The sequence below is a fragment of the Heterodontus francisci genome, chromosome 43 (assembly GCF_036365525.1).
Source record: "Heterodontus francisci isolate sHetFra1 chromosome 43, sHetFra1.hap1, whole genome shotgun sequence".
NCBI classification, from domain to species: Eukaryota; Metazoa; Chordata; class Chondrichthyes; order Heterodontiformes; family Heterodontidae; genus Heterodontus; species Heterodontus francisci.
Genome location: NC_090413.1, coordinates 24429103 through 24447489, shown reverse-complemented (window position 1 = coordinate 24447489; position 18387 = coordinate 24429103). Strand labels below are relative to the sequence as shown.

The window sequence follows — 18387 nt, the reverse complement described above, 5'->3', positions numbered from 1 at the left end:
AAGTGAACCAGGATTTCCACCATCGACTTCAGATTAACCACAAGGAGCATGCAAAACTTAATCCTTTTCAAGCCAAAGAACTTTCAGGCCTGCACCATTCCTCCCAAAAAGCTTCTAATGATTTTTCTTAAAACAACAAACTCTTTTACCACAATTGGACTCTAACTGCATGCTACCTCTCTACTCTCTCTATCTTTTTGTGTGTGTGTGAATGCGTGAGTGAGTGAGGTCGCAAATGTTTTTCAGTTATTGTGCAGAAATAAATATATATCTTTTTTAACCTATGAGAAACCTGTCGTTTGTCTATTTGACCCTTAAAACACTATTTTTAAAACACTATCTGCGGTTAGTTGAGAGGTGAAAAGTGGAAATCACCCATACCAACTCCCAAGTGTCCGTAACAATAAGATAATCTGTTATACAGCTACAGATGAATGAATACACTGCTGTAAAAGTGCATCTCATAAAAATTAACATAATGGGTCTGGTTAGCAATGTTATATAAAATCCCAATTTCTATATGCTGCAACAAATAATCTTCCTTTGGTTAGCAATTGCATCTTCACAGCCATCTTATTTTAAATGTTATAATCATCTCATAATTTTGGTTCTATTCATTTATAATCTATTCATTTTGGTTCAGCGCATTAAATCTTTAAACAATTATAAAATTGGGTGAAAAGGTTAAAGAAGTGAGAATCCCTTTTTCGGACAGGCTGGGAATGGGGCATAATATTGACAATCAAATACACACAATTTCCCCTTTCAGATATCATTATCCTGCAAACCTTTTTCACCTTGCACAGCACCAATAACATTCAGACTAGGCATAATTCAAGTTCCTAATACTCTGACCAAATAAAAGCTCCTCAAGTCCATCCTTCCAATTTTCCTTCGTCCCTGCAGCCTGCCAGTTTCACACTGATTGATTCTAAATTTGATATCATGGTTATGAATCCATTGGAGATAGTTCAGACTGCTAACATGTATTTCATTTTAAAAGGCCACATGGTCCAGAATATTTTGACACTGAGAATATCTCACTTGGGAGCCAGATTACCCTCCTGTGGAAAAGCTGCCATTTTTACTCTTTCTCAGATGGTAACTGTGCTGCAATGTTTCCAATAAAATCTCCAATAAGTTTTATAAAATTTTACAGCACAGAAACAGGCCATTATGCCAGTGTTTATGCACCACATGAGAAATTATCATTCAGTGTTTTGAAAGACTGGATCACAGCTTCTCTCAAACTCCTTAGGGGAATGTTTCCACATAGTTCTCCCAATCTCTGCTATAACTTTGGAAACCCTGGAAAAATGGTGTAAATGCCTTTTAAAAAACCCCACCAATATCCCGCTGGCCAACCCTTGCAGAACTTCTAGGCATTATTCGCCAATTTTATCAATTCCATCAATCTGTAGAAACTTCTCCGCAAAGACTGTATTAAACTCTCAGCCCATTACCATCTTGGATACCAACACTGCCTGACAGCTGTTCCTTTTGCACAGGATTGTTGAACGCTATCTCCAGCCCTTTCTCAAGCACAGTGAGCAACACAGAATCTGAGAATTTCCTCCCAACTGACTGTGACAACATTAAGGCCCACCCCAAGAGTGAAGAGACATCATTGCACAGGACACCACTCCAGTCTCCCCAAAATGATGAAGGGAAAAGATTATATATGGATTATATAGGTTGTTCGAGCTAGATATAAAGCTAGGCCTGGGGGCATCAATGGGAAGTATGAAAACACGGGTTCAGGTTAGACCCTGGGGGGGGTACTTCTTTTTGCAAACATTCAGTGACTTCTGAAATGGATTTCCAGAATGTGCAGTAAGTATGAATTCAGTACGAAAGAGAGCTAGGTGAGTTCCTGCAAGTATAATAAATCTTGAGTTATAGAAATTAGATGTAGTAGTTAGGACAGATGGTGGCATAGTGGTAATGTCACTGAATGAGTAATCCAGAGGCCTAGGCTAATGCCCTGGGGTCACTGGTTCAAGTCCCACCATGGCAGCTCGCAGAATGTAAAATTAATTAATAAATCTGGAATTGAAAGCTTGTCTCATTAATGGTGCCATGAAACTATCATCACTTTTTGTAAAATCCCATCTGGTTCACTAATGTCCTTTAAGGAAGGAAATGGGCTTGATGCGCTGAATGGTCTTCGTCTCTGCCAGAAATGACTCTACGAAATCTGCTGTCCTTACCTGGTCTGGCCTACACGTGACTCCAACCCCACAGCAATGTGGTTGATTCTTAACTGCCCTCTGAAATGGCTTAGCAAGCCACTCAGTTGTCACGGGCAGTTAGAGATGGGCAACAAATGCTGGCCTTGCCAGTGATGCCCACATCCCAGAAAATAATAATTTAAAAAATAGTGTTCATAGACTTCATGAGGTTGTACATGAATTTCTCACCTTTAGATTCATCCTAAATTGCCCAAGGTTTCTGCCTTTCTCAGCAGATTGGGTGACTGGGGTGGGATTGATGATGTATGTGGACTGCACCATTCCTAAATAGGAGAGACTGGATGAGTCAGTTGGCTTTTTCTTATCCCTCCTTCACATGTGTGTGTTAAAGCCAAACTTAAAAACCCATGCAAGTTTCAATAGTGTGCTACCATATTCCTGTCATAGATATTCTACCATTTATTTAATAGCTGAAGGAGGTGTCCATCCATGAATAAAACATTTAAGCAGACGAGGCTCTCTGAAATTTCTCCCTAATCCCAAAGTTAATTTAGTAAAATATAAATTACTCAATCCTGCCCCAGTTGCACTCCACAGATGACATTTCTGTGATGCCAAGAGTATTTTACAGGAATTTGCTTAAAGTAATGGTTTGGCCAGTAAGACAATGGACCACTGCAATCATCCAATCCATGTACGTGTCAGCTGTGGCTTAGTGGGTAGCACTCTTGCTTCAGAGTTAGAAGGTTGTGGATTCAAGTTCTCCAGCAGAGATTTGAGCACAAATCTAAGCTAATACTTTGGTGCAATACTGAAGGAGCACTGCACTGTCAGAGGTGCCATCTTTCAGGAATGTAAGGTGGGCATAAAAGTTACCACAGCACTATTTTGAAGAAGAACAGGTGAGTGCTCCCTCGTGTCCTGGCCAACATTTATCCCTCAACCAACATTCGTAAAATAGATTACCTGGTCCTTATCGCATTGCTGTTTGTGGGAACTTGCTGTGTTCAAATTGACTGCTGTGTTTCCTACATTACAATAGTGACTATATTTCAAAAACAGTAATTCATTGGCTGTAAGCACTTTGAAGCTTCTTTCTTATTATACTCATGAGCCTTAACTTTAAACAGCCCAAGAATTACACATTCATCTTCTGAATACTAGAAATGTGCAAAGTGGGCTGGAGTTTCAGAACATAGATTTGGAACATTTTAAGTGGCTTATCAGTGCAAATGATGATCAGTATTCGATATTCCGCTGTGACATTCTCTGCAGCCAGGAAATCCAAGCTCCAGCCAGAGGTGTGGCTGACGTCCGTATTCAGACTCCTGTAGTGAATGAGCTTTCTCGTATTGGCCTGGTCTTCTGAAGTAAAGAAGTTGATTAAGGATGAATTTCATCCTGGTCCTACATATGTACTTCCTGCTATGTTTACCAAAGGAGCGCTATTCAAGGAGCTGCTATTCAAGTCCCATGTAAACATAAAGCGTGAAGTGCTCTGTAAATATTTCCTGTCATTAACTCAATTTTTCTAAAAATCACCGTGTGACTTCATAGAAGAGGATGGTTAGAATCACAACTGCAAGTTATTAAAAAAAAACTAGACATTACAAGGACTTTTTTTTATAGAACATTAGAGGTTTATTTTTGTAATTATTTTCTGGTTTCCTTTTGTTTCTTGTGGACATGCTCTTCAAGTGCAAATACTTGCAAATAAACAATTCCTAATGTACTGGAAAGGCAGCCAAATTATTCTCAACAATATCAGTTCCCATGATTGCAATGACGAGAAAATGCAGTCACTATCCCAGAGCGGTCAACGAGTGACCATGGGGAATTGGAAAGGTGAACTGATCAGGTATGAAATTCACTGCGTAGTATCACATGAGATGGAACTGAGTCTTACAGACCAGAAGATCCTGGGCATTGTCCTCCACCTTTACTAAGTTAGCTGATCCAGCCAGGTTTCCTGCTCATGAGTGCTATCCATGGATGTTGGGTGAGAACAGTGTCAGGCCCCCTGAGGTCAAATAGCCTGCTGAAACTCACTGTCCAATATAATAAATAAAGAGTGATCTCTTGGGCTGTCAGCACCTGTGGAACACTACCCTGGCATGAGGCAGCACTTGCGGGAGAGCACAGGAGAAAGATTTGAGAAGAAATTTATATGAAAACCCCACAGGACAGTGAAAGGCAAATATGAAATAAGAGATCTGATAAAGCAGTCAGTGCTTAGAGTCATAGAGAGATACAGCACTGAAACAGACCCTTCGGCCTTTCTCTGAAGAAAACAAAGGCAATGCAAATTGTTTGTGCTATGCCCGTTTTTTGGATGCTAAACAGGCGCATAAGCCTCTAAATGGCAGACAGGAAACAAGCACTCATTCTGAGCCAGACATGCATTGCCCACCATATTGGATTGGCTTCTCTTCAGGCAGCTGGATTACATCCCAGAACTATTGAAAACACTGAAAATATTGAAATTAGGTTCCTGCCCTTGTCATGGGACCCTTTTCTTATTTCTGTATGTCCCAGCACTGATGTGTCATGTGCTAAACAGCTCATCGTCCACTGGTGCATCAGGCAGCTCACCAAGGCTCTCTGCATCAGGTGTTTCCCTCGCTGTCGCCGAGACGGAGCTGGAGTCGGAGACATGGCGTACCGCGGGCAGGCGCAGAAAGTACAGAAAGTGATGGTGCAGCCCATCAATCTTATTTTCAGATTCCTTCAGAATCGATCCAGGATCCAAGTATGGTTATATGAGCAAGTCAACATGAGGATAGAAGGCTGTATAATTGGGTTTGATGAATACATGAACCTTGTTTTGGATGATGCAGAGGAAATTCACATGAAATCGAAATCAAGAAAACCGTTGGGTCGTGTTATGCTGAAAGGGGACAACATCACCTTACTACAGAGCGTCCACAGTTAGGAATGGATTCACTGGAATTTCACGGAGTACACACTATCACGAAATATCTTCTACCTGTTGTTTTGAAAGCATTTAGGATACTGGTTATCGGTCTCGTGGCTAAGCAAGTTAAGTTGTGACATGTTTTTGTACCTAAGTAATTTTCTGAAATAAAGAAAACTCAGTTGAACATAAAAAAAAAAGGAGAAACACCTGCACATCATTCCCCATGGACAGAGCAAAGCAGGATGAGAGAACAGCAGGCTTTTCCCACAAAGCACAATGCAAGCAAATCAGCAGCACGCCAATGCAAATAAAACTCAGGAGAGATGTAAAACAGGCTGCCAATTCACTATCAATTGTTTTACATGATACACAATCAAAATTACCCCCAATGTCTTCAGGAAATGGGAGATAAAGAAGAAAAATTTCCTGCGCAATTTGTTTTCATTTCAAAAGTAGGCTTCTCGAAAAAAATGTTTTTAAACACAATTGGTGACATTGCATCAGTTCTAATGTGCTCTTCCTGGAAGGAATTATGGAATACAATCCCCAAAATACAGTTGAAAATCATGGGCTCTCCTTCAATCACAGTAAACCAGCGGGCTTAATTAAAAGTGGACAGAGCTGCAGAATCTGATCTTGAATCCCATGCAATAAAAATTGGACTATACTTGTTTAATCACTGTAAAACAGTGGCCCTGATTTATAAAGCGGGTAAGTTGCATCCCAACCACTATGTTGCAATGTTAATATGGTGTCTGAGATACTTGGACTCTGGACTCATGCTTTTGGCAGTGTTTCTGAACAACAAGACGTATTTCAAAATTAATTCTATTTTTTTGGGGTGAGTGGGGCTGTGAGAGACAACAACTTGGGTACAAACCCTTCCATAAAACTTGGAGAGCAACCGTGACACAAACATGACATTTCTTGGCAAAGTTTACTATTAGAATCTAGCTTTAATATGTTAAATCCCTCCTCTCCTTGTTGTTTATATGCGTTGCCTGAGCTGCTTGTCAATCTTGCTTACTTTCCCGCCACCGTTCATTGGCACAAAGCCTCAGGCTTCAGGAAAAGCTAGCTATGTTAGTGATTAATGTTGCATGCTTTCCCATAGCATGCCAGCCGTCTTTTGCCCCTTGGTGAATTGTAATGCATGAATACCTCAACATAATCAGTGCTGTAAGCTAACAATATGTTAACCTCTTCAATACTAGATGTGAAAATGGCCTAGTCACAAGTGCAGTCTAATTTAATTTTACTTCCCCCTCCCTATATCCACCGACACTTCTGTCAGTCAGCGTGTATGTGGAATAAATTTGGATGCCTTTATCAGTGCTGCTTTAGACCAAGCGTGAGGTTCACTAGCACAGCAAGGATAGATGATTTCAGCAGAGTTAGTGTGGAAACTGCTGTAAATTTCCTTAGTTCCACAGACTAAGGAGAGGGAAAGGCATCCAGGGTTTCCATTCTTGAACATTGTCCATTGATCCTTTCTGAAAATTGCATAAGTCGGGGTGTTGGTTGAGGCTAAGATGAAGCTCTGATGCTCCCATAGTCAAATAACCTGATGTGATTCATTATCTCAAGCTTTTCATATGAAGAATGGCCACAAGGATGATATACCAGGGCTGCTATCCCCCCAGCAAGATTCAGCACTGTGAGGAGAGGATGGAGAAATTTTTTTAAAATGTTTTTTTTATTGCTGAATACTGTAAAGTACATTTAGAATGGGGATGGAAGTGAATACAACCAGATTTCTGCTTAAAGAGTGCAAGTTGCAGTCTTGTTAGTATTTTATTCTTGGTGTTGAAGGTTGCTGTTGCATGGTTGGATTTATTCCCCTCTGTTAATAAGGACATAATATGATGATCTCATTCACGTCATGGAATTGCCACGATTCAAGAATCATTGAGGGTGAAATTGCTCTTGGCTGGTTTCTCAAGTGGGGCAATTTAAAGCCTGCCTGATTTTACTTTCATTTACTTCAATGGAGAACATGATCAGGCAGGGGTGTAAAACAGGCTTTCAATTTGTTATTGCCCATTTTATACCACTGAGCAAGATCAGTTTCATTGCCGTTGTGTTGATGTTAAAAATGGTGTTAAAATTTTTCTAGATTATTTTCCTTCCTCAAAGTGGCAATGATTCACCTTTTGATTTCTGCTACAGTTCTCAAGGAATTGATTGAACTTAATGGAACTGAATACTGGGAGAGGTCTTTAACAGATGGCCGAGCCAAAATTGAGTGTTTTACACTATCGCCCAATACCAAAATTATTCCCTGTCGAGCATAGTTGCACAATATCTCAATACTTTTAATTGCAATAGAAGATGTCTGAAATGGGAAAAACTTCACAAACTTGTCACATTTCGCTATTGCACACCTTCAGGAAGTCCATTTCAGAGCTTTGGTGAAAGCCTTAACAGAAGTGATCCACTTGTCCCTTGCAGTTGCTTGGTTATCCAGGGAGATTAGATGCACTATGGTCTTCAAGTTTTTTTTTAAAAAAGCAAAAGTTATGTGTTAGACGAATGTGGAATTCGAGGAAAGACAACATCCGTTTGATAAGAGTTAAAATCCTGTAAAAGGCTTGGGCCTATTTGTTACCTTAAATATCAATGGTAGAGTGGTAACAAACACTCCTGTCTATGTACCCCAAAGCCGTGTAGAGCAGTGCAGCTGATCAGTGGTTGCCCACTCCAAGCCAAAGTCCAGGTGTTGCAGCAGCACAGAGTATCTGATTATGAGTGGAATGGCACTGTAGGAGCTGCTGGTGCATAAGCCAGGCTTCCAGTTTATGCCAGGAGCACAGGACACCCTGTTTTAGCCCAAGATGTTCTTCCAGAATGCTGACAGCAAAGTTTCTCACGTCAATTCCGCCTGCTGGGAATTTTCAGCCAGGATATACAATTCAGATGCAGAGTGAACCATCATTTGCTGTACCAGGACTGCAAAGGGCATGTATTAATGGATTGGCGATCTGAGCCTTGTCCTTGTGTGGTACTAGATTTCTCAAAATTAACAACAATTAGCAGGATCAAATTTGCGAGCCATCCACCCATATTATAATTGTATCTGGCTGCACCTGTTATGCACCAAAACATATTGTTGAAAGGCATGAATGGCGTGGTTGTAGTTGGAATATGTTTTGGATTTTTTATATTTCTATTCAGTGAGCAGGCATTGTGAAGTCTTTTGTCACAAATTTCTATTCACTTTTCACCTCCGTCACACCACCACTTCAGTGCACCTGTTCTACAGCAGTAAGATAGCTTGAAAACAAACTAAAGAATAACAAATAGTAAGTTCGAGTCAGTAGGCTGGATTTTGGGGGCGGGAATGGAGGTAGGCAGGGGTCCAAAATACCAGCGCTGGCTGGCATGCCAATTTGACGGCGCCGACCACGTTCACCAGGACGGGGCAAGGGCAACCCCACGATCCTGCCTGGCCCATGATTAAGTCCAATTAAGCTGGTTAAGGAACTCATTAAGAGATCATTAATGGGGGATGTTGTGATTTTCACAGGGGAGCACAAGTTGCATGTGCTGTCTAGGGCAGATCAGGTGAAGGCAGGTGGGTAACTATAGGCCAGCTTGCCTAATGTCTGTCGTTGGGAAAAAGCTAGAATCCATTATTAATGAGGTAGTGGCAGGACATCTAGAAAATCACATTACAATCAGACAGAGTCAAAGTGGTTTTGTGACAGGGAAATCATGTTTGACAAATTTATTAGAGTTCTTTGAGGAATTAGCAAGTAGGGTGGATAAAGGGGAACCAGTAAATGTAGTGTCTGTGGATTTCCAAAAGGCATTCAATGAAGTGCCACATAAAAGGTTACGATAGAAGATAAGAGCTCATGGCATTGGGGGTGATACATTAGCATGGATAGAGATCTGGCTAACTAACAGGAAACAGAGAGTTGAGATAAATGAGTCATCTTCAGGATGGCAAACTGTAACTAATGGAGTGCCACAGGGATCAGTGCTGGGACCTCAGCTATTTATGATCTATATTAATGACTTGGATGAAGGGACCAACTATATTGTAGCCAAATTTGCTGACAATACAAAGGTATGTAGGAAAGCAATTTGTATGGAGGATACAAAGAGTCTGAAAAGGGATAGATAGGTTAAGTGAGTGGGCAAAAATTTGGCAGATGGACTATAATGTGGGAAAATGTAAGGTTGTCCACTTTGGCAGGAAGACAAGAAAAGCAGAATATTATTTAACTGGAGAGAGACTGCAGAAAGCTGCTGTACAGAGGGACCTGGGTGTCCTTGTACATGAATCACAAAACATTAGTATGCAGGTACAACAAGTGATTAGGAAGGCAAATGGAATATACCAGGGTTCATGGTATCTTTTGTAAATAAATTTTATTCAAAGTGATTTACTGTTAAAAGTAGATTTTTTAAATCTATATAATTTCTGGTGTCACCATTGTGTAGTACATGTACCCTCTAACCCATGGTTATTTTCCATAGATATTAGGTCATTGAAACATCCCTTAATCCAGACTCTCTGTAGGGAGGTTGATAAGTTCAGTGGCTGCTAATCTTTTGCTGTCGGGCGGTTCCACAGATCCCTTTGAAAGTAAGCAGGTATTTAATCTTTTTATTTTATGTAAAATAAGAAATTGAGTCATTAACAGCACTGGAATTAGAATTTTATACTCCTGCTGTCAAGGAAGCCTGCTTTAAGAACATGGTCTGGACAAGGATTTGGATGAGAACCACACAAAGTCCTCACAGCCAACTTCCTTAGGGCTGCCATATCCACTCTGTCGAGATGTAAAATATTTTCCCACAGTTGTTCTGTTCCAGTTGTTTATCTAGTGCCTGATGGGATGCAATGAACAAACTCCAGACCTTTGTTGAAATAGTGTTGGATTAGGGAATGATTCAACAGGGTCTGGTCCCACTATAAATAGCTAACCTCAAAACTATTGCAAATATAGTCTCGACATTACTTTCTTTGACGTTGTCCAGCTCTGATGTCTTTGTATTCGTTCCAACTTTCAACACAATATTTTCCTCAACTATTGATCCAACAACCATTAATTCTCAAGTTATTGTGTCAGAAAACTAGTTGAGTTTATGACATAAAATAGGGGCTTTTTATGTCAGTAGTACTGTTTAAAGTTTGTGGAAAGGTTCTGCACACAGTAGGAATGCCAATGGTGAGTTTCAAGATGACAAATCCAGCTTTTAGCAGAGTTGTACTCCTTTAGCGTGTTTGTGAGACTGGAAATATTGAAATTTTATCATCCATAATTTATAAATTAAATAAAGGATAATATCCATTTACATTTTATGAATGTATAATTGTACAAGTGCAGTGTTTCAAATTGATCATTGCATTAGTGTTATTAATGTGGTGTTATTGATCAAGTAGTTATCAGGAATGAATACGATCAGTGGAACATCTTACACAACAAACACAAAGAGCCATTATGATACAAATTCACACCAAAAACACTTAACCTTACTTAAATGTTTAAGTAACTTTAAACATTAAAAAAGTCAACAGAATTGTGAAGTGAGTTGAATGCTGTTTAATTCTGCTACTCAATTTTATGAGCAAGACCAGACTGAGGTATTAGTTTTTCTTTTCTCCAAAAATATACTTTATTCATAAAAATCTGTAAAAAAAGAATACATAACAAAACAGTTCAAAACAGCACCAAATTGACATTTCAGAAAGTGCAAAGGAAATCAGTTTTCTTCAATACAGGAGTGAGTTGCCTCACAACCCTTCCATTCCATTTTACATGCCATGTACATTTTACAGCAAACCCAAATTTGGTGTATACAGCTCGAGGGGTTTTCCATGGGTCCAGCCCCTCAGTTCACTATGGTGGGAGGACCTTACACAGTGGTCTTTCCCCACTGAGCCTTTGTGGCAGCTGCCCCAAGCTTTAGTGCGTCCCTCAGCACGTAGTCCTGGACCTTGGAATGTGCCAGTCTGCAACACTCGGTCGTGAACAGCTCTTTGCGCTGGAAAACCAACAAGTTTTGGTAGACCAAAGAGCATCCCCCAGCAGCAGTTGATGTTTATCTCGGTGTGCGTCCCTGGGAACAGCGTGTAGAGCACAGACTCCTGTGTTACAGAGCTGCTTGAGATGAACCTTGACAAAAACCACTGCATCTCTTTCCACTCCTGCTTTGCAAAGGCATATTCCAGAAGGAGGTGGGCAACAGTCTCTTCCCCACCACAGCCACCTCGGGGGCAGCGTGCGGAGGTGGTGATATTCTGGGCGTACAGGAAGGATCTGACGGGGAGGGCCCTTCTCACCACCAGCCAAGCTATGTCTTGGTGCTTGTTTAAAAGTTCTGGTGATGAGGCATTCTGCCAAATGACTTTGGCAGTCTGCTTGGAGAGCCATCTGACAGGATCCACCATCCCCTTTTCCCATAGGGCCTTGAGGACATTCCGTGCAGACCACTGCCTGATGGATTGGTAGTCAAAGGCGTTTTTCTGCACAGACTTTTCCACGAAGGGTAGGTGGTACGGCACAATCCAACTGGATGGAGCATTCCGCGGCAATGTGGCCAGACCCATCCTTCACAATACCGGGGACAGATAGAACCTCAACATGTAGTGACACTCGGTGTTTGTGTACTGGGGCTGTACACACACGCACATGAAGGTGGTCATCAGGATGAGGGCAATGTTGGGTACGTTTTTCCTGCCTTTATCCAGAGGTTTAATTATCATGTCCCTCCGGACCCCGTCCATTTTGCATCTCCAGATAAAGTGGAAAATGGCTCGGGTGGCCACCACAGCACAGGAGTGGTGTATGGGCCTGACCTGTGCCACATACAGCAACAACGTGATTGCCTCGCACCTGATGACCAGGTTCTTACCCACAATGGAGCGAGAATGCTGCTTCCACATGCTCAGTTTATGGTGTACTATGGCTACTCGCTCCTTCCAGGTTTTGGTGCACGCCCTGGCCCTTCCGAACCATATCCCTAGCACCTTCAGGTAGTCTGACCTGATGGTGAAGGGGACAAGGGATCGGTCGGCTCAGTTCCCAAAGAACATTGCCTCGCTCTTGCCACGATTTACTTTGGCTCCCGAGGCCAGTTCGAGCTGGTTGCAGATGCTCATCAGTCTGTGAACAGACAGCGGATCTGAGCAGAAGACAGCTACGTCGTCCACATACAGGGAGGCTTTGACCTGAGCGCCTCCACTGCCTGGGATTTTCACTCCTCTAATGCTCGCATCCTTCCGAATAGACTCAGCAAAAGGTTCGATACATCAGACAGAAAAGACAGGAGAGAGAGGACAGCCCTGTCTGACTCCAGATTTGATCAGGAAACTTTCTGATTCCCACCCATTGATTGAGACTGCGCTACTGATGTTTGTGTAGAACAGTTTGATTCAATTGCAGATTCCCTCCCCAAACCCCATTTTGGAAAGCACATCCATCATGTATGTGTGCAATATCCTGTCAAAAGCCTTCTCCAGGTCCAAGCTGATGAGGCAGGTGTCCACCCTCCTGTCCCATACATAGGCGAACGTATCCCTGAGTAGCGCGAGACTATCAGAGATTTTCCTGCCGGGTACAGTGCAGGTCTGGTCAGGGTGAATCACCAACTCCAGAGCAGACTTGACCCGACTGGCGATGGCTTTGGACAGAATCTTGTAATCTACATTAAGCAGTGAGATGGGCCACAAATTTCTGATTTCCGCCCTCTCTCCCTTCTGCTTGTAGATGAGAGTGATGATGCCTTTCCTCATGGATTCTGACATGCTGGCGGCCAGAAGCATACTCTCATATACTTCCAGCAGATTTGGGTTGATCCAGTCCTTCTGAGCCGAATACAACTCAACCGGGAAGCTGTCGCTTCCGCGAGTTTTACTCATCTCGAAGGACCTGACGGCCTTTGTCAGCTCATCCAGAGTTAGCGGTTTGTCCAGACTGGAGACCTACTCAGTTCCAAATAAAAAGCTAATTTTGCCCATGAGCAATGCAGCTGTAGGTCAACTGGTATGGATACACTTTTAAATTTCACTGAGTAGAAATCCTGTTACCTGCCGACGTTTGTAATTGAAGTCTGGCTGGGATGAACAATCATCAGCTGTATATTGTGTCTCAAACTGCAGTAATAAATGTGCTCGACTTACTCTGGCTGAACTGAAAACATCACAAGTCTTGTTGGCTGCAATTGCCAATATAAATGAGATTTTGACAAAATGAGGAGATCCATCTATAAAGTTCCACTAATTGCTCTCTTTCCTTTGAGACAAGTGTAAGTAAGGCATGGGATATGACAGTCTTGTGCTTTTATTGTTAAGAGTAATAATTTTGTGTTTATTTAGTTACTCGTTGTAGTTTCCACGGCTTAACAGCCTAGTTAATGAGTGGATCCTCTTGTACAAATACCTTGATTGCACTAAACTGCATTATAGACTTTACATGTAGTTTTAAACAACTCCATAAGGTAGTTCAAACTTTTACAGGTTTAATTAATTCATGTTTTTAAATACAATTTACAAATCACAGACTAGGGCAGTCCCATAATTAATCATATGTCCTTAAAAATAGCCATGAAGAATTAATTTTCTGATGAAGTAAAAAGAAGTTTTTGTGGTACAAAGTCGATACTGCAAATGAGACTTCCTTTTCTTTCTTTGCCCTACAGACTATCAAAGGCACTATGTAAATGTCAGCACTTTATTTCTCTATATTTGCGAAACTGAACTATCAGGATTATCACCTTTGTTTACACTGGGCAAAGGCTTGTGCTTGGCGATGTGTTTGATGTCACAAAGAGCCTATAGGTGTCTGAATATAGTCACTGTTGTAATATATGCGAATGTGACAACTAAATTGTGGGATCTTGCTGTGCACAAAAGAACAATGCGATGAATGACCTGATAATTAGTTTTTAGTGATTGTGGGATAAATATTAACCAGGACACCAGGGAAGTCCCTGAATAGTGCCATTAGCTGCCTAGTTCCTAAGCTCTGGAATTCACTTCCTAAATCTCTCCCACCTCTCTCTCCATCTTTAAGATGCTCCTTAAAAAAACCTACTTCTTGTATTATCTCTGTATGGCTCAGTGGCAAGTTTTGTTTGATTACACAAACAAACTTGGGATGTTTTACTACATTAAAGGTGTTATATAAATGCAAGTTGTTAAAATGAAGTTTGTTATATACGGGTGAATCTACATAGTCCATGCAAACTGGTGAAAATAAGAGTGATTTAGCCTTAAAACGGGAAATGCTGACGAGACATTCAAACTCTCTAAAGATTCTGGTAGCTTTTTTTTGAAGCATATTAATTAATAATATCCCTTGTTTCTTCAAACTGTCAACTGCTTTCTAGATTTGGATTGACAAAATATCTGTTCATCCGATTAATGTTGAATTAAATGATTGAATGATGCTTTAATATTCCTTTTCTTTTGTTGTCCCAGTTAAACTTTGACAAGATGCGAAGGCAGAAAATTTGAGCCATTCCATAAAAGGGTGTTTGTGTGCAAAGTAATACATCAGATCGTTGTGAGAACATACTCAGTTTCTCCAAAAGCTGAGAATAATGTTGTATGCAGATAGTTAACATTTTCTCAGTGTTCAAATCCGCAGTGACACAACTACAATATTCACCTTTATCTTTTTGTCTTACATGTTTCAAATTTGATGAGAAACTTTTGTCAGGTCATAGAGAGATACAGCACTGAAACAGGCCCTTCAGCCCACCAAATCTGTGCCGACCATCAACCACCCATTTATACTAATCCTACATTAATCCCATGTGCCCTACCACATCCACACAATTCTCCTACCTACCCTGTTACCCTGTGATCTGTTCATAATAACATCAGAAAATTTCCATTTCTTTGCTTTTGTTGGCTATTTATCAAGAAATTGGACATGACACTGAGGAAAACTTGAGGTCAGGTTAATAATGAGGATGATAAATTCACCAATTCTATTCCAACTCCAAATCCAACAGCTTGGGAATAGCATGAGTTGAGGTCACTTTGACTCTCATTTGATACCAAATTGACATGAGTTTTTTTCATTCCAATTGCTGAGTAAAATTCCAACCCACTCAGACCAGTAAAGTAATAGGGAAAAAACTTCCTCATTTGCCTTGCAGGTCAGATGATTTAAAGTGGTAGTTGCCCATTGGTAGCCATTTTTCTCCGTGTTGAATTGCTGATCTTAGCAGGAATGTTAAGGGAATTGGTGAGCCTCTTTTCAGGTTAACACACACCATTTCTGTTTACCTCCTACTGCCCAGTTCAGAAGTGGCTTAGATAGACATTTTGCAACAGTTTATGTGCCCATCATCTCTGAATTGGAACCATATATGGTCAGGGTGAGCTAAAGAAAGTGGAATACTACTGATAATATTGTCAGAAAACAATGAACTTCACAGCAAATGAAACATTTTTGAAGTGTTGTCACTGTTGGAATGTAGAGCAATGGGGCAGCCAACTTGAACACAACAAAATCCAACAAATAGCAGTGAGATTAATGACCAAATGATCTGTTGTTAATGATGCTGGCTGTGTGATAAATATTGACCTGGACATCAGGAGAGCTGCCCTCCTCTTCTTCAAATATTGCTATTATATCTTTTACATCCACCTGAGAGGGCAGTTTAACATCTCACCAAAAGGCAGCACTTCCAACAATGCAGTACAGAAGAAATGCTGCAACTGAATTGAATCCACAATCTGACTCAGTGGTGAGAGTCCGACCACTAAGACAAAGCTGATATCTTTATCCAGTATTGAAGCAACAGTGCTAAGAACAGTCCCTTCCAAGCCTCCAGGCCTACAAACAGGTTAAACCAGTAAATTAAGAAAGATAAGGACACACAGTAGTGTGTTGCCTGCGCTTCAAGAGTTAGTCTTAGGGGACCACATATGCTGGAGTTTGGACCCTCAAGGACTAAGGATGTGTAGATGTAAAACAGTTGCTGTCACAGACATGATGGGCCAAGTGGCCTCTTTCTGTGATTTAAATTGTCTACGATTCTGTGATTCTATTCTAATTGGCATTGCCGCAGGATATGTGCACATTGTTCTGTGAAGACTTGCCGATAAAAAATGGCCTTTTGGGTCAGGAGACAATGCCTTTAGGAGAAGAGGGAAAAGGAGATAATTGAAACAAATCAAAATTTGACATTACCCCAGAAAATTCTACCTCTTCTTTGGGCCTCCTTATCTCGAGAGACAATGGATATGCGCCTGGAGGTGGTCAGTGGTTTGTGAAGCAGCGCCTGGAGTGGCTATAAAGGCCAATTCTGGAGTGACAGGCTCTTCCACAGGTGCTGCAGAGAAATTTGTTTGTCGGGGCTGTTGCACAGTTGACTCTCCCCTTGCGCCTCTGTCTTTTTTCCTGCCAACTACTAAGTCTCTTCGACTCGCCACAATTTAGCCCTGTCTTTGTGGCTGCCCGCCAGCTCTGGCGAATGCTGGCAACTGACTCCCACGACTTGTGATCAATGTCACACGATTTCATGTCGCGTTTGCAGACGTCTTTATAGCGGAGACATGGACGGCCGGTGGGTCTGATACCAGTGGCGAGCTCGCTGTACAATGTGTCTTTGGGGATCCTGCCATCTTCCATGCGGCTCACATGGCCAAGCCATCTCAAGCGCCGCTGACTCAGTAGTGTGTATAAGCTGGGGGTGTTGGCCGCTTCAAGGACTTCTGTGTTGGAGATATAGTCCTGCCACCTGATGCCAAGTATTCTCCGAAGGCAGCGAAGATGGAATGAATTGAGACGTCGCTCTTGGCTGGCATACGTTGTCCAGGCCTCGCTGCCGTAGAGCAAGGTACTGAGGACACAGGCCTGATACACTCGGACTTTTGTGTTCCGTGTCAGTGCGCCATTTTCCCACACTCTCTTGGCCAGTCTGGACATAGCAGTGGAAGCCTTACCCATGTGCTTGTTGATTTCTGCATCTAGAGACAGGTTACTGGTGATAGTTGAGCCTAGGTAGGTGAACTCTTGAACCACTTCCAGAGCGTGGTCGCCGATATTGATGGATGGAGCATTTCTGACGTCCTGCCCCATGATGTTCGTTTTCTTGAGGCTGATGGTTAGGCCAAATTCATTGCAGGCAGACGCAAACCTGTCGATGAGACTCTGCAGGCACTCTTCAGTGTGAGATGTTAAAGCAGCATCGTCAGCAAAGAGGAGTTCTCTGATGAGGACTTTCCGTACTTTGGACTTCGCTCTTAGACGGGCAAGGTTGAACAACCTGCCCCCTGATCTTGTGTGGAGGAAAATTCCTTCTTCAGAGGATTTGAACGCATGTGAAAGCAGCAGGGAGAAGAAAATCCCTAAAAAGTGTGGGTGCGAGAACACAGCCCTGTTTCACACCACTCAGGATAGGAAAGGGCTCTGATGAGGAGCCACCATGTTGAATTGTGCCTTTCATATTGTCATGGAATGAGGTGATGATACTTAGTAGCTTTGGTGGACATCCGATCTTTTCTAGTAGTCTGAAGAGACCACGTCTGCTGACGAGGTCAAAGGCTTTGGTGAGATCAATGAAAGCAATGTAGAGGGGCATCTGTTGTTCACGGCATTTCTCCTGTATCTGACGAAGGGAGAACAGCATGTCAATGGTCGATCTCTCTGAATGAAAGCCACACTGTGCCTCAGGGTAGACGCGCTCGGCCAGCGTCTGGAGCCTGTTCAGAGCGACTCGAGCAAAGACTTTCCCCACTATGCTGAGCAGGGAGATTCCACGGTAGTTGTTGCAGTCACCGCGGTCACCTTTGTTTTTATAGAGGGTGATGATGTTGGCATCGCGCATGTCCTGGGGTACATATGTGACCCATTGTGCACATTGTTCTGTGAAGACTTGCAGATAAAAAATGGCCTTTTGGGTCAGGAGACAATGCCTTTAGGAGAAGAGGGAAAAGGAGATAATTGAAGCAAATCAAAATTTGACATTACCCCAGAAAATTCTACCAGCCTTCTCAAAAGGCTCGAGGGACAGTAGGATTTTTTTTCAGTTTCTCAGAATGAATGCCATAGTCCATCCAATAACTGGCTGACTTTCCCTCTTAGGGGCCTGTGGCCTTAAGCTGGGGTACTCTGATTTGTGAGCTGTGGTTCAGTTGGTAGCATTCTTGCCTCTGAATCAGAAGTGTGTGGGTTCAGGTTCATTCCAGAGACTTTGAGCACAAAAATCAAGTCTGACAATCTAGTGCATTATTGACAGAGTGTCACAGTGTCAGAGATCCTGGGCTGAATTTTACCATCCCCTCGACCATGGGTCGTGGCACGGGGG

General features: G+C 42.0%; 2 protein-coding genes across 2 annotated transcripts in view; both read left to right on the top strand.

The window, feature by feature from the left end:
• The window catches only part of notch3 (notch receptor 3), a 360298-nt gene that overhangs the window by 69661 nt on the left and 272250 nt on the right, over positions 1 to 18387 (top strand). The window lies entirely within an intron of this gene.
• Positions 4809 to 5296, top strand: LOC137355565 (small nuclear ribonucleoprotein E-like). The gene has a single exon (XM_068020817.1). The coding sequence runs from the start codon at positions 4846 to 4848 to the stop codon at positions 5122 to 5124; it is 279 nt and encodes a 92-aa protein (XP_067876918.1). The 5' UTR covers positions 4809 to 4845; the 3' UTR covers positions 5125 to 5296.